This window comes from Cyrtonyx montezumae, unplaced genomic scaffold (genome assembly GCF_038088225.1).
Source record: "Cyrtonyx montezumae isolate F1298 unplaced genomic scaffold, pur_monq_1.0 scaffold_17, whole genome shotgun sequence".
Classification (NCBI taxonomy): Eukaryota; Metazoa; Chordata; class Aves; order Galliformes; family Odontophoridae; genus Cyrtonyx; species Cyrtonyx montezumae.
This window is the reverse complement of record NW_027071903.1, coordinates 15,953,883-15,977,574: the sequence shown is the minus strand read 5'-3', so window position 1 is coordinate 15,977,574 and position 23,692 is coordinate 15,953,883. Positions and strand designations below refer to the sequence as shown.

Genomic DNA, 23,692 nt, shown 5'->3' with positions numbered 1-23,692 from the left:
CATGCATTTGTTTATTGAAACTTCCCACTCACCACTCCAAGTGTGAAATAATTGAAGAAGTAGTCATTGCACTTCGATGGGACCTGCTTATGGGGCGAGGGTGAGTGGATTTTCATCTGCAAGAATCATTTTTCAGATGTTAAAAACACTCCCGAAGATTCATACCATTAACAATTGGTTCTCTATGTTCAAACCAATTGTCATAATCTCATTTTTCACTGAAGCCTTTGCTCAAAAACGTCAAGATACTGTGCTTCATGACAAGCCCATCAGCTGCCAGCAGAGGCACAACTGCTTCTTCTTTCTTAGTTATCTGAAGAAAAGGATTACTCATATGCTGTCACCGGGAAAAACATCAGTAAAGGATGAAAATTTATACTCAAGTTATTTCAAATGAAATGTTTTAAAAAAATAAACAGTACATACTTGCTATGGCTTATGTGGATAGAAATGTCCATTTTTATCAACTTTCCTATTGATTAAAAATGATATGACAGATTATTACTATTATTAATTTAAACTGATTTGCATCGATTTAGCTTAAAATACTTTTAAAAACAAAATAACGTAGCAGTTCGTGCTGGCCTACTGTACGTCAAATAAACCGCCCATCATCTGTGCTACACGAATGTTTAGCTTTGCTGGCCCCACAAAGCCCACGTCCTGTAGTTAAACTGAGAAGTAACAAAGTCCCGTGCACTACCCAATGCCCTTACCTTATCTTCAGACTTGTAGAAAACCTTGTGCGGAGATCCCAGAGTGCTCAGCACATCTTGGCACGAATCACCGAAGTACACGCAGCGCTCGAACACCCGCATCTTGGCGTCGGCCAGCACCCCCGGCCCGCAGCCTGGAACAGGAGGCACCGCTCAGTACCACAAGGAGCCATCAGAGGGCATCCGCGCTTGTTACAAGCACATCTCACTCACAGCCCGTTACAAAGACGAACGGCTGACATGTGTTGCTACATATCAACAAGTGGAAAGATATTAATTAGTCTGTGAACCCGTTTGCTTTCAGGAATGCAGCACCTAGAATGCACGTACACGTATGTGCCAATTAATGCCTCTTTGCAAGTGGCAGTCTGAACACTGCTGTGATATTTTAATAATTATTTTATTCACTGGCAACACCTCCTTCAAGTTGCACGTACATTTCTAACTCAACTCGACGCCCTACCTTAGAAGTGCCCAATTTCTCAGCACTATTTACATTATCACAATGTCATACATTATCACTCCGTTCCTAGCAGATGAAGATATACACCCCCTATCCTAGGCAGCTCTCCATTTACTCCCTCTGTAAAGACAGAACCAAAGTACTTCAAGAACATGTGCTCCCTTTTAGCCATCACTTTTTTACTCTACCTCCAGTTTGAACCCTTTCCATCTTTCACATATCAGAAAAATATTCCAAGTGCCTCCTTAATACAAACACAGCTAGTCATCAGCATAAGACAAAAGCAGGGCCTGCTAGTAAAAACTGTTACAAACATCTCAGCATTTCTTCTTAAAAAGACATTGCCATGTTAAGGTCACTGAAAAAGCCTTATTTGCAGGCACTGTCTCTTTCCCTAGTTTCTAAGGCCTGCCAGTCTCTGAAAGCACGTACAAGGACAAGTTACTCATCAGCCTCTACCACCCTCACTGCTGGCTCCACAGCAAATTAAAGCTGAACTGAAATAAAATGAAATCTCAGGCTACAGCATCGATACGCTTCCCCTCTTGTTAATGGGACTGCAGAGGACAGCCTGTGGTGTCTTCCAGGCCACGAAAATGTGATTGAGTTTTGTTTCGCTTCCAATCGTTTAAAGTAAGATTATTTAAGACCATTTTGAAAGCACCTACAATTGCACTGCAAAGAGAATACAGGTGTTGTGGGTGTCACCAGTACCTGCAGTGAGTAGGCGAAGCCGTAAACCTGAGGGTCCAGTCCCATCTCTCAGCACATCAACATTCTCAGCATACACATTGCCAAGGAAACAGCTGAGGGGCATCAAGGGAGCCCTGAAACCAACAACACAAACACGTACATAGGACACAGTCTTCCAGTGTTCCATTACCAAGCTGATGGCAGTTCACTGCAAAGGATCGTGTTAATTTTGACAAAGCAGCACTGAGCTCAGACAGAAAACTAAAAAGAAAACTTAACTCAAGGATTAGAAATCCCAGAGAAAGAGGAATAACAAGGCAGGTTTCAAACCAAGGACCCTCGCTATTAATGAAACCAACAGCAAATTTCAAAAACTGCAGGGATTACTACATCTAGCCTTTGAACAGCTCCTATGAAAACATGTCATTTCAGACTTCTTGCAAGAAAACAGAGGTTGTACAGTCCTTAAAGGCACCTACTACATGAACTAGGCATATCACCCAAGCAGGAGCATTTTCACCACGTGCTCTAACTGCATCTGTGAATGTACTCTGTGGTCCAGAATGTGAAAGCAGCTCAGGCAGATAAACCATACACGATCATGCTGCTTTCCTGGGACAGGTCTCATTTTATTTCAGTTTCAATAAAATTTAAGAAAACTATTCCAGAAACCAGCAAGATATCTTCAATCAAACAGCTGCTTTATTTGTGGTTTAGTTTGGTGGGGCTTTCTCCTCTGTATCAATGCCAAGAGCTGTAGGGCAGGTGCTGAGCTGGCAAACACATGCAGCACAGCCCCACATCAGCATGCTTCCACTGCAGCCCAGCACAGCACAGTTAGGCACAGACAACATTTCTCTGAAGTGCACTAATTTCTAATTAGGAGACAGTGTCTGTGAAAACAAAGTTTCCTCCCTTCTTAGCAGTAATCTACTGATGCATTAAACTTTCTCCTGTCATTAAACTACAATAATTTCTGCAAAACTACCACCATATTTGTTTGGATAAGGAAGAATTTACAAAAGCTCTTCCAATTTTAACTTGAGTAACAAACTCCAGGAACAGTGTTTTTAGAAAGAGCAAAACATCAGATACTGTACAGTAAATTTTTGCTTAGAAGAAGACAGAACACAATGACAAAGAAAACACTAACTATGCTCAAACACAGCTATTCAATTAGTTACCTCCTTGGAGCAGCAACTCAGCCAGGGAATTGAAAATACTAAATGGTAGATTACACACATGGCTTAAATTTTAAAAGAATTTATGTTTATATTGCAAGAGAGTGTAAGGCTCTTGGCAGGATGCTGCCATGGTGTACATAGCACCAATACACTACAAACTGACAGCCTGCCTACCACAAGCAGTTGGATTTGCTTAGGGAAAGATCACGAGTATGCAAAAAACACAGAGTATAAGAAGAGTGTAAAGAATAATCTGGCTGCATTTCTTCCTAGATTCACTACATCTCTTCTTCATCCCATGAATTAATCCTCAGTTTAACTGAATTAGCCTACAATAGGTATGCCAAGTTGATTTCATAGTAACAAGAATCAAACCAGCATTTGATAACAAGATTGGAGCACAATGCCTATGGTAACTGGAAAGAGGCTTATATCTAAAGGCATTCTGCACACTACTAATTCCTAAAAGACCTAAACTGAAATAAAAAACTACGTATATACAATCACATTTAGCATTTGCAAAACCCTAGATAAAGGAGGAGAATAAGTGCATAGCAGATAATCAAAACCTCACAATCAGCTGCACGTACTTGGTGTCCTGCAGGCTGTTTCCATTGTAGATGTACATGCGTTTCACAGTCGCACCATGTGGAATTTGCAGAGAAGCCAGACCATGAGCAAAGTTAGGCTGGGGAGACAGAGAAGCATTCTTGTTAACTTGACGTGCTAGAAACTCTTCAGGTCAAATATTACAGTAGAAATACAGTACGGGTTATCAACCCAGGTAAGTTTCTAGCCAAAAATGTGGAGGTAAAACAATATAAATAAATAATCCAACTTTGTACATGGTGTGAGTTTACATTACACTACAATGGGATTTCCAGGCTGGGGTGTAATGCTCACTACATTGATCCACCAGAAGATGGCACTAGTTTGTCAATTAGCCATCTGCACAATGAGAATTCAAGTTCTCTTGGTTTTATCCCTGACATTGGAAATATAAAAACATTTGAACTGAAAGCCTATTTCTCAGAACTTAAATACAACCTATTTAAAGGTAGAAATTCTTTTTTCTCTTCCTCTGCATTAATTTCATCCCCTTAACATTTTTGTTGGTTTGCAAAATGCTTTTATTCGATGAACACTTAATCATTGCATAAATTTTCTGCTCTATTTATCAGTACATTCTTACACTTTCAGATCTGTGATATAAAAATTGACCTTGGGAGCTCAGCCATTTAATTTATAGATGCACTTGAAACTCATACATGAACAGCTTCGACTTTCTTGGGATATTCTATCTGGCTTATCATTAGCTTTCAGCTTTTCTCCTTTGGGTAAGGATCAAGGGGAAGGCCAACAAGGCTGGTGTCCTGGTTACGGATTGCACAACCAGGATGAAGAGGTAGATTCTACAAGCAGCTGGCAGAAGTCACATAATTACTCACCCTTACTCTTATGGGGGATTTTAACTTACCAGATGTCTGTTGGAAATATAGTACAGCACGAGAGAAAACAGCCTAGGAGGTTCCTAGGGTGTGTGAAGGGTAACTTCCTGACACAGCTGGTAAGAGCCTACCAAGGAGGTTCCCCTCTACACCTGATGTTTATGGACAGAGAAGGACTGGTGGGAGATACTGAGGTCAGGAGCCACCTTGGCCATAGCAACCATGAAACAATGCAGTCCTCTACTCTTGGTTAAGTTGTGAGAGGGGTCAGCAGAAATGCTACTTTAGACTTCTGACAAGCAGACTTTGGACTACCTAGGAAATTGGTTGGGAGAGTCCCTTTGGAAACAGTTTACCAACTTTGGAAGGGTCAGGCAAGTTGGGAAGTGTACAAGGAAGTTGCTAGGATATGCACAGAGAAAAGCAGGAAGGTAAAAACCCAACTAGAATTTATTCAGGCCACTGTCACAGAAGATAACAAAAAATACTTAGACAAATACATTAACAACAGAAGGAGGGCCAAGGAGAATCTCCATCCTTTATAGGATGCAGCAGCAAACATTAACAGGGATGAGGAAAAGGCTGAGGTATGCAATTCCTTCTTTACTTCTGTCTTCAATGATCAGACCAGTTATCCTCAGGGTACTCAGCCTCACGAGCTGGAAGCCAGGGTTGGGAGAAGAATAAACCCCCACAGTTCAGGAGGAAATAAAGACATGTTGCTCCACCTGGGGCCGGATGGGATCCACACAAGGGTGCAGAGGGAGCTGGCCGAGTGATTGCCAGGTTGCTTTCCAACATTTATCAGCAGGTCTGATTAATCAACCAGAAAGGTTCCAGGCAACTGGAGACATCCTAATGTGACACCCATCTACAGGAAGGGTTGGAAGGAGGATTCAGGCATCTTCTTGCCTGCCAGCCTGACATTAGTATCAGGGAACGTCACGAAGATCTTGAGTGCCATCAGACAGAATGTGTAGGATAGCCAGAGGATCAGCATGGGTTCACAAAAGGCAAGTCCTGACTGAGCAACCTCATCTCCTTCTATGACAAGGTGCCCTGCCTGGTGGATGAAGGAAAGTCTGTAGATGCAGTATACCTGGCCTTTAGTAAAGCCTGTGACTGTCTCCCACAGAATTCTCCTGCAGAAGATGACAGCCTATGACTTGGACAGGCATGCTCCCCACTTGTTAAAAAACAGCCTGGATGTCCGGGCCCAGAGTGCTGGTAAAGTTACATCCAGCTGGCAACCAGTCACGAGTGGTACTCCCCAGGGGTCAGTACTGAGGTCAACTCTGTATAATAACTTCAGTGATGATCTGGATGAGGGGATTGAGAACACCTTCAATAATTCTGCAGCTGGGGGGGAAGTGTTGGTCTGTCTGACGGCAGGAAGGCCCCAGGATCTGGATAGGCTGGATCAATGGGTTAAGGCCAATTGGATGAGGACCAACAAGATCAAGTGCCATGTCCTGCACTTTGGTCACAATAAGTACGTGCAGTGCTACCAGCTTGGTGCAGAATTGCTGGAAAGCAGCACAGCAGAAAAAGACTGGGGGGGATGTTAGCTGACAGCCAGCTGAAAGCGAACCAGCAGTGTCACCAAGTCCACCAATGGCATCCTGGCTTCTATCAGAAACAGCGCAGCCAGCAGGACAGGGAAGTAATCACGTCCTCATACTCAGCACGAGTGAGACTGGACTCCAAATACTGCGTTGAGCTTTGTGTCCCCCGCTGCAGAAAAGACACTGAGGCTCTGGCACACGTCCAGAGAAGAGCAAAGGAACTGTGAAGGGTCTGGAAAACAAGTCTAATAGAAAGCAGCTGATGGGACTGAGGCTGTTCAGTCTGGAGAAGCCAAGGCTCAAGTCAGACTGCGACACCACGCAACTCCCTTAAAGGTCAACTTTTTTTCTCCCAGGTAACTATTGAGGCTGCAAACTCTTGTCTTATCAAGTTGCACTAGGGGAAGTTCAGGTTCGATATCAGGAACTTCTCTGAAAATGAGGAGGCACAGGCTGCCCAGGAAGAAGAGGTATCACCATGGAGATATGGCAGTAAGGGGTATGGTTAGTGGGCACAGTGTGATGGGCTTACAGCTGACTAGATCTTAAAGGCCTTTTCTAACCTTAATGATTCTAGTATTTCTGAACTCAGCTGACCTTCATTACTGCTAAATAGTGTATTTCCCTAAACAGCTCCATGCCTTCTCATACGTTAAAATACCACTTCAAAAGAGCTAAGCTGTGACATGAAAAAAATGCCACTGTGGTGGTTGATTTCTCACATTCTGTTTCCACATGACACTTTCCTGTTTTATTATTAGTTCCATACTGCACACATTCTTTTTGCTGAGGACCATACACAAAACTGAAAGCAGCTCCAGCCTCATATAAAACAAGTTATACGTTTGTTTCAAGGTGGAAATGACAGAAGACATGATCTGACTTCCAAAGATTTCAGAGAACACTAATTCATTCAATCATTCACTACTTCATCCGAACATTTAGCCAATAGACATCACAAACAAAGCTCATTCACTTGGCTTTCTAAAAGCACTTGTGCTGAAGGACACTTAAAACAAAAATGTATTTTAAGAACCCTGTCCTAGTTTTGTTGCATAATCACTCTGCTGAGATTCAAAAATATCTGATAAAAAAAACAGTCCCACATTAGATTGCTTAATATTTATGTACTTGCACAGAGAGAGCTCATGTTTTTAGCAGATTCTTCTCAACAAGAGAATTATTAGTCCTAGTAGATAATACAAGCAGAAGCTCTAAGTGTGTGTCTTCTGCTAAAAGGAGAATGTTTAACATCAAAATGAATACATAGCACAAATAAGAGCACAACTGAGGAGTTAAATTTCTTCCAAACTCCTTGTTTCTTTTACATGCAGGCTAGACACGCTGTAGGTGATGTGTTGCAAGTACCACAGAGTCAATAAGACTATCCATTAACCAAGAATGAGTGCTGACCTCATACTTTGGAGTTTCAGTCCAGGAGTCTAGCTGAAAAGAAAATGACAATCCTCTGAAATTGAGGTGAAAGAGTTGTTCAGCTGAATTATACACTAAAAGAAAAAAAGAGAAAAAAAAAGTCACAAAAGTTGACAAAATACCCGAGCAGTTCAGATCGAACAGCACTTTCATATCAGCTCAATTAATTTACTAGGTCTGAGGATGCAGCTGGGAGGAACACGATCACACAGGCCACTAACAGGTTTGCTTCTCATTTGTTACAGTTGAAAGACACCCTAAATTTATTGAAATAAGAGTTGCCTATGTAAGCCTGTAGGCACCAATATATCCCTAATGATGCAATTATACAACGCAACGATCACTTAACATCATCAAAATAGTTTCAACAGCTATTAGTACCACTAAACAACTGCTGTCGTATGACACTTACACAGCACTGATCATCAGGTGTTTCAAGCACAAGAGCCCAGAATGCTGGTCAGTTTGATATTTCACACCACTGGGAAGTGAGGTCCTGGCTGGGGGGAGGAGGTGGGGGGAAAGGAAGCTCACAGGCCCCTCCCTGTCTTTTCCAAGGGGAGCTCCAGCTCACATGCCCCAGTAACACTGGAAGGAAGGGCTTCAGGCACACAAGCCCTGAACCAGTTGTAATAATAATTAAAAATAGTATCACCAGAAACATTCATCGATAGACCAGCTGCTAAAAAGGATAATAAATGAGGGCATGCACAGACTTCCAGCTGTCATCAGATCACCAATATCCCGATTTATTGCAATAAATTGCTCAACATCATCTCTAAACACAATAAAAGTCACCCCACTGTTTACTCCAACGAGACATTGTTCTGTGAGACTGTGGATAGCTTAAAAACAACGCCAGGAGACTGGGAGCTCAAGAACAGCTTTGGAAATGATGCTGCTGGATTCAACCTGCCTCTAGTAGCCAGTGGGTGGAACACAGCGTTCTTCTAACACACGGAAGCTGCTTCATTTGTGGAAGGATTTGAAAACAGCAGAGGCAAAAAAACCAAAAACACCACAATAAAGAAACCCTGCAGCAAGAGAAGCTGCTTTCTTCTACTTGAACAGATGAAATTGGTTCTTTTTTGTTTTTCTCCTTATGGTTTCACATTTAAAGAAAACATAGCAGCTTATCACTTAAAAAGAAAACGCATTTCATTGTGGCTTTGTGTTTGTGTTTAAAACAAAGTGCCTTTTAGATGTTCAGCTTTGGAGACATGTCACAAGATAGCTGTGTGATGCCAGACTGTCCAGGATAGAAAAATAACAGTTAGGCAACAAGCATTAAGATTTCAGAAGTCAGCGTATGTCTTCTCTGCACAATGTGCCCATCATTCAAAGCAAAACGAGTGGGGAGAGGGAAATGTTTTGATGTGCAGGAAAATTACACAAGTCTCTCTCATGTGATAAATTATGATGCATCTTTTCCAAAGCCCACAGCCAGCTGGAGAAGCGTTTTTCCCCTAGTCATGCCAAGTGTGATATCTGATTATACACATCGCATCAATTCCCATCCCCTGCAATGTTTGTTGATGTTGAGGTTTAAAGGGCAAGGAACTTATTTATCCCTAAGACCTCCCTCATACGTCCCTCAAGATTCTATGTCACAAATACCTATGTGGGTTTTTTCAGTAGTTAGGGTTGTTTTTTTCTGAACTCACCACCCAGGTACACTACAGGCTAACTCTGCTAGAAACAGCTGAATTTGCAAAAGGACTGCTTCTTTCCTGCTACATTCCAGGAGAGGGAATGGGAGGGAGTCTGCCTTCCAGGAAAGCAGCAAAGTGTGGGCAGCTGGGAAAAGTTTCCATAGAGCTGGATGGGACAAAGCCACAGCTACCAGCAAAACGGAGGCAGTCCTGGCCAAAACAGAGGCAGAGGCAGAAGTTAAGTCCCACTGGTCTCAAGAACAAGATTTTTCTGGCACCCCAGGAGAGCCTGGGCAACCTCTAAGAGCTACAGAGCTGGAAAACAGGGGTCTCTCCACCCCCCTCCAGTAATACCACTGCAGCACTTCTCTCTCTGAGTGCTATTCATTCCCTTAACTCTTACCCATGCTGAACAGCACTTGGGCAAGCAGCCACATCCACAAGGATGCAGCACAGGATGTGATTGCAACAGAACCACTGGCAAGAGCAAGCACTCCTCAGCAGGAGCTCAGGTCAGGAGACCAAGGAAGGAAGATGGAAAAGTGGGATCAAGCCTTGGCTTTCACGAAGCTGCTGACCTTCAAAGCACTTATATTTCAAATCAGCTCCATGGAAAAACGTTGCTAACCTTTTGAAATATGCTTTGAAACTGTCACTGTGCCCTGTTGCAAAGTTCTGCTGCAACCACCTTGGTTTTAAGAGAAATCCCACACTACGTTATGAAACTCTAGCGGACATTAACACAAACAGAATACTCTTGAAAGTGTTTGAATTGGGTTTTATGGGAAGTAACAGTACAAAGAGAGAGATGTCTGTGTCATACTTCCATTCACAGAGACTGGCATTTGGTCCTTTTGTCACACTGCAATGATCCCACCTTTCTCTTCCCACATCCACTCAAATCTTGTGGGGCCATGGAAACACTATCATCATTCCTTCCACATGCTGAAAAACCACTGTGCTCTGTGTGTTTGCTTGGTTTTGCCTTTTCTGTTTAAGGAAAGGGAGGAAAAAATGACCAAAACTCTGCATTGCATGACACGCTTCAAACATTCTTTATGACCATCAGACTGCTTACTGGAGAGCACTACTCTAAAAGTAGGCTGGCAATGGAAGACACTGGATTTCCAAAATTGATTTGCTTATGTGCTTGAGGCTGACAGCTTAAATAGATTTGCATATCTATATGTTACCAGGTGAAAACTATCATCAGATGAAGCAAGCAAGCATGTTTTAACTCAATGTACCAGGTATATGAGGATCTGGCAAGCATGAGAACATGATTCAAAACTACAGACTCAAGTGCATGCATGCATGCAATTTTAATACAGTAAAAAACCATGTCATTCCTATCAAAAACAATTCTTACAGCTGAGAATTATTTCTAAGTTTCATAGCACCGATTTTACAATAACTTTCTTTAAATATTCACAAATTGTCACAGAACAAATTAAAAGTTATAAATTTAAGGTCATGAAGACACTTTTACCCTTCCTGAACTCTATGAACTTCTTGTACATGCTATTTCCATAATAGCCAACTATGGATCTCAGAGTTTGCCCAAGAGGAAATGCTAAGATCATGGCTGAAGTGAAATTTAAAAAGACTTACTCTGCTCCTTCGAGTATTACAGCTTGAAATCTTCCAAACCTCATTTATCTCAATCTGATATTCAACCACTATAGCAGGCTTTTATGCAATGATATTACTTTAGCCACATGACCCTCCACAGTTAATAAACTCTGGTCTGTGATGTGCAAGAAACTGCCTGCAGAGAATAGGCATGAAGACTGGATGTGCAACTACCAGTGATCACAAATTTCCAGTCTTTCTGGGATCCCCCGACTACTGCAAATGGACTCAGTCAAGCTAAAAATAGAAAAATATCTCAACCGTACACAGCTCAACTTCTTTCCCCTTATGACAGTTTGAGACTCCGTTTCTTGAAGGTTCTTGTGCAGTTTAGTTACAAATATCCTCATCTTCAGTTTCACTACTTGCTTATTCTCATCATCTAACAAATCCCACAGACAAACTCAATTTTCACGTGTAAGCAGGGAGCTTAAAAAATAACACTTATGTTATGAGGTGTTAAAAGGCCAAGTAGCTCTGTAAGAGCCACTGTGGGTTCAAGTCAGGTTAAAGAAACATGTCCCAGTTCTAATCACAATGCCCCAAGGCTTCATACCTCCCACTCCCAGGAGCAGCAAGGAGATGCAGGGAGGTACAAAGCAAATCTCTCAGAGTAGAGAGCTCAAGCAAACTATCCTGGCTGGCTCTGCATGGAGATCAGCTCAAATGTCTGTATGTTCATGGTATACTTAATCCCTAAGGGCACTTAAGAGCAAACCACGCGGAAGAATGTGTAAAAACAACAGTACCAACAACAAAGCTTCGAGTTCTCTGGTACTGGCAGTTCAAGAGAGATCAGTAATGTTATCTGAGAACAGCATTCTGTGCCAACGACTCCAGCTATAAAAACATGGCCACTCTGAAACACAACTTCAAACCATTAGAGAACAGAAAGTCTCCACACGTTTCTCCAGGCAGACATACAGGAAAGGCTTTATAGAAAAAGGACACAAGGATCTAGACATACTTCTCGTTCCCTGAAATACTTTGTCTTACCTCCTGGATGCGTCGCTCCAAATGACTGATCAATTTGTTCTATGGTTGGAGCAATTGCCTGAGAGTTAAAATGGACACCACTGAAAAACAAAACAAGTCTGCCCTAAGAATACTGAACAAATGATATAAATGTTTATTAAAGACAACACCACATTTAAATTGGAGAATTCTCCAAGACTGAAGGAAATGGGTAAACCTCTCAAACTCAACACTTGATTGATCTACATCTATTTATTAAGTTATTGTTTTCTTAATAAGAATGGTTGAAAAATGAATTCAGAATGAAAAAAGGAGAGGAACCAGTCACTGTAATCAAAAAGGATGGCTGGAGGTCTTAAATCACTTACCAATATTTTAACTTCACCTTAGTCAAGTCATAAACTTCAATCACCTGAAACATAGGAAACAAACATTACCACATTTGCACATCAGAGCAGAGGCAAATTGTTGTCAGAAGGCAGGGAAGGCAAAGCCAGCTCACACTGCTTGGTACTCTCCCTGTCACCTCTGCCAGCATAAATCTCAGACTGATGAAACTCTAAGAAATCATTCAGCAATTGCATATCTGAAACTAACACTGAAGAACAGCTATGGACTGAGCACGGTACCCCTGAATCCTGTGTAGATCAGTACTGGTGTGCAAACAGTAGCCTTGCCACTAGCATGCCAGCATCTTGATTTCCTGCACAGACTACTCCAGGCAAGATGGAAGGTAATCTAGTTAGGGGATCCTCTAATGAAAACTAGGCAGCAGGCCATTCTTTGGGTCACTCTTACTACCTTGAGGAATGCCTCTTCAGGGCAGCAATTCCTAGTGCTAACTGCACTGTTTTGACTTCCCAATTTTTTTATTTTTTTTCTTTTTAAGAAAATGATGAATACAGCAAAACTAAGCAGTAACATTCCATTTCTATCTCTCCAAACACCACAGAGAATGTGAAGAATAATCCACAACGAATCAAAAGCCACAGTACCTAGTTCTAATGTAGATTAAATATTTCACACTTCATTGTATGTTCCAGGGGGCTCCCCTGGAGTCAGTTTTAGGTGTGTCAATATTACACACGGCTCTTTTGTTCACAACAAATTACTGCAAACCAGCAGACAAGACTGATTTTGTGATTTTTTTTTTTTTTTAGGTGATTGTTACTAGATTTCTGGGGCTACACTGGGCATTGAGCAGTCACAGCTCAGTGGGTAATCACCGTCAACCAAAATCTTCCACCCTGCATTTGTGTTCCTCCATCAGCAGGAGAAGGAAGATACGCAGAGCCCATCATAACTGCTGCAAAGAAGGAAAGTGCCCTTTATGCTTCGGAAGGATGCACTGTTCAGCTGGAGCACAAAGCAGAATTCCACAGGGACCCTGCCTCCATGTGTGGCTCTAAAGCCTAAAAATATTGCCAGCTAAGAAGGAAGTCCTGGTTTGGGTAGGTGCCTGGCAAATAACCTTAAATAGAGCTATTTGCAACGCCCAAGCCACTATATATTAAAAAAAGAAAAAAATCAACATTCAGTGGTATGCTGTTGACTCATAAAAAGTTGTAAGAGTTCTCTGAAGCATTTCTAGTTTGCTCAGAAAGCCCACACATTTCAAGACACAAGCAACAAACATAGCACAAAGCACATAACCTTAAAATCACGGCAAAGCTACCCTAAAGAAGAGCAAACAGATTTCTCAACAGGCAGATGCACTCCTGTAGTTCTGCTGAACACAAGACAGAACAAAGAGCAACAAAAGGGAACAGCCAATGAAAGGCAGCACGCTGTACTGCAAGGTGCCCACTCCACAGAGAAACGTGCTGCCAGCAGGCACAAGCGTGCCATAAGCCCTCTTCCCACAGTTTGGGTGGAAGACTGATTCACATCAACGCTGCTTTTGGCTTAGCACAAAGGAAGAATCAAGCACAACTCTGCAAAATTTAAACCAAGTGCAAAGATCTGGTCAAAATCATGACAGGCAGAGATTGAAGAAACTGTGCAGCAGGCCATACCACAAGAAAACTATTTATTTTTTGAAAACAAAGAAGGTTAGCTTGACTAAGCCTACATATAGAGAAACAAACAACTGGGGAAGAATCAGCTGCCTACACCACAAGGCAGTTAGTTGGTTTAGCAGCCAAATCTGCCATTTAGTCACATGGGCTGCTTCAATGGATCCTACTGAGTACAGATCACAGATATGTCCCTGCTGTCTTCCAATCAGCAGTAACAGAGCAGCACTATAAAACTAACTTCTCCCCCTCAGAGCTGGGCAGGAGCTGTTGCAGTAAAATTCACAGTAGAACAATGCCTTCAGAATCTCTTCCTTATTAGCAACAAACAAGCTTTGCTTTGGCTACTGAAAGTGAATAGAGGGACAGCACAGACCTCTAGCACTCCCTGAAGACAGGGAGGGAGCTTTTTAGGAATACTGCTACCATGAGCTACTTTGAGTCTATCAAGCCCTTCCATTTTTGTAGCTTGCTTTCGACCTCTTTCTCACAACCAAATCCAATAGCAAGACTGTGTTGAAAAATGCAAAAAATTAAATAAAATAAAAAAATCACAGAAAGCAAAGAATTTGGAAAAACATCCCAATTCTTCCAGTTTTGCTGCTAACGAGCAACACTGAAAACAGTGTCACACCTCAAAAACAGGCATTATTTATTCTAAACCGACATTATTCCTTAAAGAGTGCTGCTGCTCACCCTGAAGCAATACCACGCTGTATCTTCCACAAAGCTTCTGGAACAGTTTTACAAGTAGTTCTCATAGCACTGTATGCTTTTACACAGCTTTCTTCTCCACAGTTAAACATAAGATACATCACTTGATCACTGACTCACTATATAACAGAAGAGGTTCATTGGTGTGTTCTGTTTTTAAACAACATTCCAAAACATTATGGGAAGAATGACAAGGAGAAAATGCCTTCATGTTTCCTACAACACTAAGTGCTGAAGTGACACAAAAGCAAGACCTTTAAAAATTGCTTGGAGATGTAAAGACACGTTAAACATGACCTGTAGTAATTCAAAAAGAGGATAGTGACATTCAAATAACTGGCAAGGAGTAAGAAGTCTGCTTGGAATAATTCAGTTTTGAGTTTCAATTCCTCAAAAAACAGAATTTTTTGCCAAGATTTCCTACAGGAATAGCTTACATTGATAAAGTTCAATCTGACAAAGAAAAAAACCTGTAAATGCAAGTAAACAGCTTGAATAACTGGAAGTTCCAAATTTTAACAAAAAATAAAAATCATGTTGTTGTAGGAACGAGCTCACAAAACAAAGGTCTGCAAACTGAAACGAACAGTTACAAACTGAAATCTCCCTGAAAAAAAATACTTGCTACAGGTTACTATTGCCTCCAATAACCACAAAGCTGGACTAGATGTAACAATCTTACACCAGAGGCATTTGAAGAGCTTCGGTTTCAGCTGCTACTACCCTTTACAAGTGACTTGAAAAGTGATGCTTTGCTGCTGCCTGTATCAGAAGACAGTTCCAGCTCCCACTGCTGCAAAGCCTGGGTATATGTATGTGAGCACCATGCACCAAACTTACATCAAGGGTGAGTATGGATTTTCTGGATTCATATTTAACCCCACACTTCTGCTTTCAACTGCTGAATGCCCAACAGCTTGGCAGCTGGAGCAGAGTACTTGCACACAATTAGCTCCATCAGCCCCTGAGCACTGAGCAGAGAACCATGCTCGCTGGCCATTTGCCAAAGCCTGAATTTGTGATCATCCCCAATAACAAGGAAGTTAGAGATTTTAAATGCTGCAGTTATGAAAGCTTTTTAAAATGCTGTAGCAATTCAGCCATATCTCTGAAGTCCCACAGTGATCCATTTCACACCACTTTTATAACAGATTTTTGGAGATCATAAATGCCATGGAAGGTTAGCAACCAGCCTGCCCTTTATTTTGCATCTTAACTACATACAGCATCCTAGAGAGGCAGAACAGCACTCAGTCACCTGAAAGAGCAGGTGTAGAATTGCAAAAAAGAAATGCAGTTTGTTATCACAAGGCAGCAGTAAATATGGCACATTCGATGCATAAAAGGATTGCATACTTATTTACAATACTTTATCTGCCAGTATATCTTAGGGTTTACTTTTGCACTCTTTTCTTTGAAGGAAGAGTGTTTTATTACCTTAAGTCTCTGATTGAAAGCATCAAACAGCAGTTTGATTCCATCCTGAGTCAGGTTAAGGATGAGGTCGTGGCTAAGAGGTGACTGCAAAACAAGAAAAGCTGTTAGACCTGTAATTGCAAGGCTTCTCCATTCAGATATATAATCAGTCTACAAATGGGTTACCTTGAAAAAAAAAAACCTACCTCAGAAAACAACTGTTAGTTCAATTAATATGTATAATGCAAATACATCTGGCCAAAGCTTCCAATGCCTTCAGCTGTCTTACAACAACAATGAATCTTGCAAGAACTCCCAGAAGGGGATCTGCCCATTATTAAGTTGCAGGAGAAAACAAGCATCCTCAGAAACAAACATGTCAAGCTTAGTATCACTCAAAGACACCACGCAGGGGTAGTCTGCCACAATCCTGGCACACAGAAATAACAGCCCATCTCACATCTTGCATCAGAACAATGACATCACTTGACAGAAGGATGGCAAGAGGGCTCTCCATTTCAGAAAGCCAGGAGTGTCACAGTCTTCTTCAGGCCTGAAAAGGAAGGCTTCAGACTCCTCTGTTGTGAATTTCAGTTTCCTTAGTTACTGTGAATCATAATAACTCAAGGCCTAATTTGCAGTCTGTTGGAGTCAATAGGAGACATTCTGCTGGCTTCCCTGTGTCTGGACAGGCTCCACACCACCCTGGCCTGCCACAGAGCTCTGGAAGCACTCACTCCTGCACTGGTACACTCATGCACATACAGCCTGCTGGTCCTAGTTCATCTATTTCATCATCTACCACCTAAAACACAACCGCTTTGAAAAGCTCTACCCTCCATAACTGTCTGCTCAGAGGAGGACAGAAGCTGCACGATGGGCTGGTGGCAACACTCACGTCCTAGAGCTGCTCCAGTTAGTTATCTAGTAGAAGATCAACACAAAATGGGACATCTGGGGTACATTCCAGCTTCTGCATGAGCAGCCACGTCAAACAGCCCTTGTTACGCATTAAGCAGTCTTAAAACTGCTACTCCACTTCTTTGCTGTGCTGGGGGAAGTCTGTGTTTTGATGATTAGAACTCTAGTTTTCATCCCAAATTTCTTCTCTCTTTGCTGGCGTGCCAGCACCATAGCCTGGATGCTTTTATGCAACTCCCACCCCTTGCCAATCCACATCCTCTGCATCACGTGGCTAGGTCCAGAGCCTAAGGGCCTTTCAATGCCACATGGTGCTGATTTCCCATTCTCCTTTGTAAAGGGAAAGGGACCAGTGCAAACAAGGAGGTGCTACAAAATGAAGGAAAATGAATGCTCACCCGTCCAGAGGATCTAGGTGCAGGGAAAAAACTCCAGAAGGGAGGGATATCCAACAAGAGATCCTTCATCAGTAGCAGTCAGCTCTCAAGTGAGGTCTAAGAGGGGTGCAACCTGGCTCCACCCTTTCCAGTCACACAGGTGAATTACCTTCACCTGTGCTCCCAGGTCTTTCCTTCAAGTGCTCAATCAGGTTCAGGCTGTGACTTAGCAGTCCCCATACAGCCTTGCTTGCTCCTTCCTCATGCTATCTCAAGTCCTAACAGGACCCTGCACAGCAGTAACACTTCACTCACTATTGCTGGCAAACCTCTTGTGATACAGACTAGAAGCAGCACTGTCTTGGAGCCACAAGTCTGAGAAAAAAGATCTAATTCTGATCCCAGGAGGGTCTCCTTTGTTGTTGTTTTATTTTTTTCCCTGAAGCTCCTTATAAAACAAATTTAGAAAGGCTACATATACATACAGACCAAAAAAACCAACAGCCTCCGTGTTGCATTACATCTAAAATACAACAGCATGGTAGCTCTGAAACGGGATACGATCTGCATCTCACTGGTTTCTAGGCAAGCTATTCCAAAACTAATGAGAGCATTACAAGTACTTCTGAGTGGGTGAGGAAAAAAATACAACTGAGGAAAAGTCTGCTAATTAACTGAGCCAACAGCTCCCATACTCTGCTGGGACAGATTTAATTCTGTCAACGTCCGAAAGAGAAGCTCAGGTATGAAGAAGGAAGGTGTCAGGCAGCAGAGGGAGAGAAGGACCTCCCGAGAGGAAGTAACAGATGGGCAGCCGTGCTCTCAGTCTACACAAAGAGCAGGAAAAACCCTCACTGCTGTACTACCCCACCAGCACAACTCCAGAGGAAGGGATTGAGGAAAACACACAAATGCAATTGAGCACTCTACTTAAACTGAACAAAAAGGAGTTAAAATTCTTTATTCATGGAAAAGTGTTAATCAAGATTTGGCATCCCACTAAAGTTAAAAGGAGAGACATGGGCAGATTTAATTACATTTAATTGTCATATTAGTTTTTGAAAGGAAATGCTTGCTTCTGGAGTTCTAGAATCAGAAACACGATGGACCAACTTGAAGTAAATGCCCCATAAAAGGCACAGGTCCATCATGCCTTCTAGCACAGCACTGCTCATCCCAAGACTCTAAAAAGCCAAGAGGAGCAGCAAACTCATTGCTTATGTAAGCAAACCTAGAAGCAATTCTGGAACAAACTGCAATAAGACAACACCTCCAAATGCATCAAGTACATTGAGCGACATTCTCAATAACTAAACATTCAATCATCATGGAAGACAGAAAATCACGTGATCTGAAACAAAAAGGGGCAGCTCATCTAATTACACAAATTACACATCAAACCAGCAGATCTGAGTTTGTTTCTCAGCCATTCTGTTCTCCCTGTAAATGCAGGAGACCTCTATCAGTACTTCTAAATTAAAATTGGCAGGCTTTACCTTTTTCCCTGATGCAAATATCTACAGCACCTGCATACAATCTTCTGACCGAAGTTCTTTTCACACAACATGCTTGGTGTCACAACCCCCCTCTGCCCCACCCCCTTTCTCCTTCCACATCCTTCAAAGTAAAGTTGGTATATAAAACATTTACTTGAATCAGCACAACAGTTTCACCTCTAGTCCTCTTTTGGACAAAGTCAAGCATATTAGGAGCTAATAAATCTTCAGTTATGAAGCATGATTAAAACATCTAACATTTAAATTACTGCCCTTTCTGCAGATCCAGAAAATCACAGAAGCGTTTCCAAGCAGCTTCATCACCACCCAACAATACACCAACATGGAAAGAATTGAGTACATTGCTCCAGGCTGCCTGGGGTGTTGGGAATTCACCACCCTTGGGGTGTCCCAGAGCCACGGGGATGTGGCATTAAGGGACATGGCAGTGGGGATGGTGAGGGTGGGCTGGGGTTGGGCCTGGGGATTTGGGAGGTCTTTTCCAACCTCAGCAATTCTGTGATTCCGTTTCTTCATCCCAAAAGGCCATTGCTGACTGATTAGTAGCACTGCCAAAAGACCAGAGAGGTCTTGCACAGCCTTAATGGCTCTATGATTCGAACCACACTGTAACACAGCAATGAAAAAGTAGGCTAGAGTTACCCTGCAAATTACAGAACTTTCTCATAGGGGAAACAACAAAAACTCTCCACCACATACACAAAACCAGTATCTGTTAAACCACTGCAGTGTGTGTTGAGGATTATTACTCTTGATGCAAAACTGTTATAACAGCCACACCTCTAAGGTATTACTCAAAACTGGACCGGCTCGCATGTGCCATCGTGACACAGCACCAGTGTGTGCTATAGCACCCTAACTGCAGGACACAACGAGGCAAGGGATGTGACCAGACCACCTGCACTCACCTGCTCACTGTAGAGAACTTGGACGTTCTTGATAATGCGACAGTGTTTCTGGAGAATCGCTACAGACTGAGCCAAGGGCATTCCTGCAGAGAACAAACAAATCAAAAACCACAAAAACAAACGACATTTCTCCAGTTCAGAGACCGGCTCACCCACCCGATGTTTGGACAGAAAGGTTATGGATGAGACAGAGAGTCATCATCAGCAAACAGTACATTACGACACACAGGCATGCAATTGACAACGAAGCCAACCTGACTCATGCTATCAGCACAAACCTGCTCTCGAGAACAGAAAAGCCACTGTTTACCCACCAGTGTGCAGCACATAAGAGAAGTTGGGCTGGCAATCCCATCAAGACATGACAGACCGAAGCAGACACCCACCAGTGTCAGTCAGCATTTCCATACACGCTCCACAAACTCCTGGATATATTTTACGGTGTATCCCTCGGTCAGGCTTGATAAGTGACCAAGCAGATGTATAGCACAGATAAAGATACAACACATTCACAGCAGCTCTGCTGCTACAGCTGTAGGAAGGCTTCTTCATCTTCTCAGTTTTTTCAAGACACACCAGCTTCTATCAGAAAGCAGAAGGCAGATTCGACAAGGAAAAGCAAGGGAAGATAAAGATATTCCAACTGCAGCTTTGGAGCCTTTCCAAGTAGCATGCAATCGTGCTCCTGGATTTGGCATTCGTAAGATAGAGCATGAGCTCATAATTCTGAGGTTTTATTCCTTGCTAATTGCTCTAAGTCAATTATGGTTTAGTTATCTGACAGTTTGTTTACATTCCTCACCCCTCTCTCCTCTACTTCTAGTTCTTAAGCTTTAAGCAAATTGCCTTCACTAGAAACTTCAGCAGAGGAGCTACAGCTTCCTTCAGCTAACAGCTCAGGTACTGTAGTTTTCAGATGGCAGCTATGTCCTTCTGCGTGTACCAAGTTCCAGAGCCTCTTAGATATTGTGAGTGGAAAAAAGGAAACTCTCCAACTACAAATCACACAGCACTCCCTCGATCAACACTGGTTCTGCTTTAACTCTCGTAACACTACAGGAATCTTTGCTGACCTATGTGCCTGTCACTACTGCACAGTGCAGCCTTCCTGGGATCACAGCTTTGAGCTGTGGCAAAGTTTTACACATCAGAACTACAACGATCCTGCTTGTAAATACCATATACAAATGTTTCCAGCAAAACTGTTCCTAAAAGGACAAGTGAATAAGAAACACAGGCGGTTGTGCCTAGAAGACCCACACACCAGAAAACACTACAAATTCAAAAAGAGTGTACTCTTTTTGCCTATCTACACACAAAAGTGACAAAACCAAAAGGTACAGAGGCACACAATAAAGCACAACTGCTTCCTATGCACCAGGGAACAGCAGCTGTCTTGCAGCCTGAGGAGCTCAAGTCTGCAGCTTCCTTGGAAAAGACAGTTATGTATTAAATGATATTTTCAAAATGCAACAGCTTCCTGCTACCACTTATGATTCTAAGACCAAAGATGCTGCTGTGAAAGCTATGCATCTCTTAGCCCAGCAGAAGCTATGCTTCCAAAACAGTAGAGGTGATTTCAAAGCATGAAACTTATTGTCAAAGTCAGTATTTCCTGGACATTCACAGACTGTATGCTCGTAGCAAGTGCCAGCAGGGCTTCCTCAGAAATCCACGTGATTAAAAAGCAAACACAAATCCAAGCTGGGTTTGTAGCCCGATGTAACTCCTGCAATCATGGGTCTGTGAGCGTGCAGACAGCTCACATGACACTGTTACTCAGACCTCTCTCACACTGCAAGCAAACAGACGTAGGCTGATTTCATTCTGTTTTGCTGAGAATCGAGCTGACTTCACCACACAACTCGTGCGTTCAAGCCGCACACGAGAACCTAAGTTCTCCAGAACCCAAACGTAGAAGAGACAGCACCCTCCTCTGCCTCCAGTAGCAGAGAGCCAAGGGAAGAGCAAGGAACCCGGGATAGTTCTCTGTGCTCTTGTGGCACAGATGCCCTCTTCCTCAGTACAAACATGGATGAGAGCTCTAACCCTTTGTCTTTCTGAAGGGGGGGAGGAGAAGACAAATCACTACACGCCAAACAGAAGTGAAAAGTTGTCAAAAAAGAAAGTACAGAAGACAACAGAAATATAAGTGTGCCTTACACATCTAGAAATTACACATCTAATGCTAATAACACAGCTATAGGCACTACAAAATAAGGATTTAATTGTTCTTTTTTCAAACAGCAGGAATGTAGCCTGAGAGGTACAGTGACCCAGGTACCCAACCAAGCACCAGACTCAGCCTTGCTGAAATTGTTTAAGCTCTGGTCACACAGTGAGTCAACAGCGCAGCCAGAAACAGAATCCAAGAACTCATATAAGAAGTTTCCCTGGCATTTCCCCACAGTCATCTCTACTGCGGGCACAACGCTGGGAGCCAGTCAGCAGGTCAGGAGTGCTGCCACGAGCATAGCTGAGAGCAGACCTACACGGGTGCTGAGTGGAACAGCAGGGCAGCACGGATCCCAGTTCCAGCAGAACTTCCACTTGCACAGCCAGAGCAGCTCCACCAGCAGGGACACAGCACCACGAGCACAGGGCAGTGTCTCAGTGCCGACTCAGCCTCCTGCTCCGTACCACCAGGTCATGCTAATTATACATCAGACTCATCACGTGGTGGCTATATTTACTCCAAGAATTACAGCTGAGTTTCCTCCCTCTCACATCGATGTGCGTGTACACACAGACATAAACACAGTATATAATTTTAGCCAAGCGATTGTGTTAACGGGCTTCTTCAGGGGGATCTTTGGAAAACAAGTCACGCCTCCATCCACCCCTCTTCTTTTCTTCACTTTTTTTTAAATAAGGAGACTGAGGAGAGTCGGTGAAACACACCCCAGCAGTGGTCATTAACACAATTTCAGAGCACACCTGTTTTCAGGTAACGTCTGACCTGGAAAACAGCAGCCCTGTCAACAGGGGAGGATTGGAACTGGGTGGGCTCTGAGGTCCCTCACAACCCAACCACTCCGTGGTTGTCCCATGAATCCGCAGCCCAACGGACCACAGACTTCCAGGCAGAGCACAAGGGAACAGGAGCACGTTTGCAGCAAGGAGACCACCGAGATTTCAGAGCCACCAGGCTGCAACCGACCCGAAGCTCTCCGCAGCCCTCGGCGCTCGCAGTCTCCGTGGAGCAGCCCCAGCACAGCGCTGCTCCTCGTGCCCGGGAGCACGGGGCACACGCACCTGCCGGAGTTGGTCAGGGGAGGGATTCAGGGTGAAAATCAGGACGAGACGGCGGCCCAGAGGAAGGGGGGGGGTGGGGGCACGGCACAGCCCACACGGAGGACGGCGGAGGGGACCGCGGCCCAAGACAAAAGGAGCAGGGAGTCGGGAAACAAAGCGGCGGGCGGCACTGCGGGCCGGGGGGGCACTGCGGGGCTGCGCAGCGCGGGGCGGGAGGAAGGGAGAACCGCGCGGGGCCCCGCGGGCGAGAACTTACCCAAGGTGAACTCCCATTGCTCGTTCCCCAGGGAGCGCTCGGGAACCACCTCCAGGTCCAGCATTGGCGCGGAGGCCCCGGCGGACGGGCAGCGGCGGCGCCGGACCCCTGTGGGGAAGTGGGGAGGAGCGAGGGGGAATGGCTGAGGGCCCGCGTCCCCCGCCCCGCGCGCCCCGCGCCGTCGCCATAACGACCGGGCACCGGCACCGGCACCGGTCCTCCCCGCCCCCCTCCCCGCAGGCGGGAGCCGGCAGGCTCCACCGCACCGCCGGAGCCCCGGCTGTGAGGGGGGGACGCGGCCCCCTCCCCTCCCCTCCCCCCCCGCGCCGCAGGGCCGCCGCTCACCTCACTTGCGGCTGCTGAAAAAGCGCTTTGCAGCCGTCGTCAGGCGAGGCCGCGCCGGGGGCGGGTCCGGAGCGCGGCCACGCCCCTTCGCATCTCGGGTTGGGGGCGGGGGGCGGCTGCGATGCGGGAGGCCGCGGGTTCGAGGCCCGCCTCGGGGCGTGGGGTGCGGGAGGCGTAGCATCGCAGAGCACCTCGAGTTGGAGGAG

General features: G+C 44.1%; 1 protein-coding gene across 2 annotated transcripts in view; it reads right to left on the bottom strand.

Moving 5' to 3' along the window:
* Window positions 1-23,458, bottom strand: part of PHAF1 (phagosome assembly factor 1) — a 32,538-nt gene extending 9,080 nt beyond the window's left edge. Inside the window, exons 1-10 of one of the 2 annotated variants that reach the window (XM_065733471.1) lie at window positions 23,142-23,458; window positions 19,631-19,713; window positions 15,929-16,012; window positions 12,131-12,174; window positions 11,784-11,863; window positions 7,483-7,577; window positions 3,647-3,744; window positions 1,894-2,006; window positions 717-850; window positions 33-116 (exon numbers count right to left, since the gene is read on the bottom strand). In XM_065733471.1, the coding sequence (XP_065589543.1) occupies window positions 33-116; window positions 717-850; window positions 1,894-2,006; window positions 3,647-3,744; window positions 7,483-7,577; window positions 11,784-11,863; window positions 12,131-12,174; window positions 15,929-16,012; window positions 19,631-19,713; window positions 23,142-23,205 (879 nt within the window). In that variant the 5' untranslated portion in view covers window positions 23,206-23,458. Of the gene's footprint in view, window positions 1-32; window positions 117-716; window positions 851-1,893; window positions 2,007-3,646; window positions 3,745-7,482; window positions 7,578-11,783; window positions 11,864-12,130; window positions 12,175-15,928; window positions 16,013-17,226; window positions 17,365-19,630; window positions 19,714-23,141 lie in introns of those variants that run through there. The other variant, XM_065733472.1, reaches the window with a different exon arrangement.
* Between the last annotated feature and the right edge of the window lie 234 nt (window positions 23,459-23,692).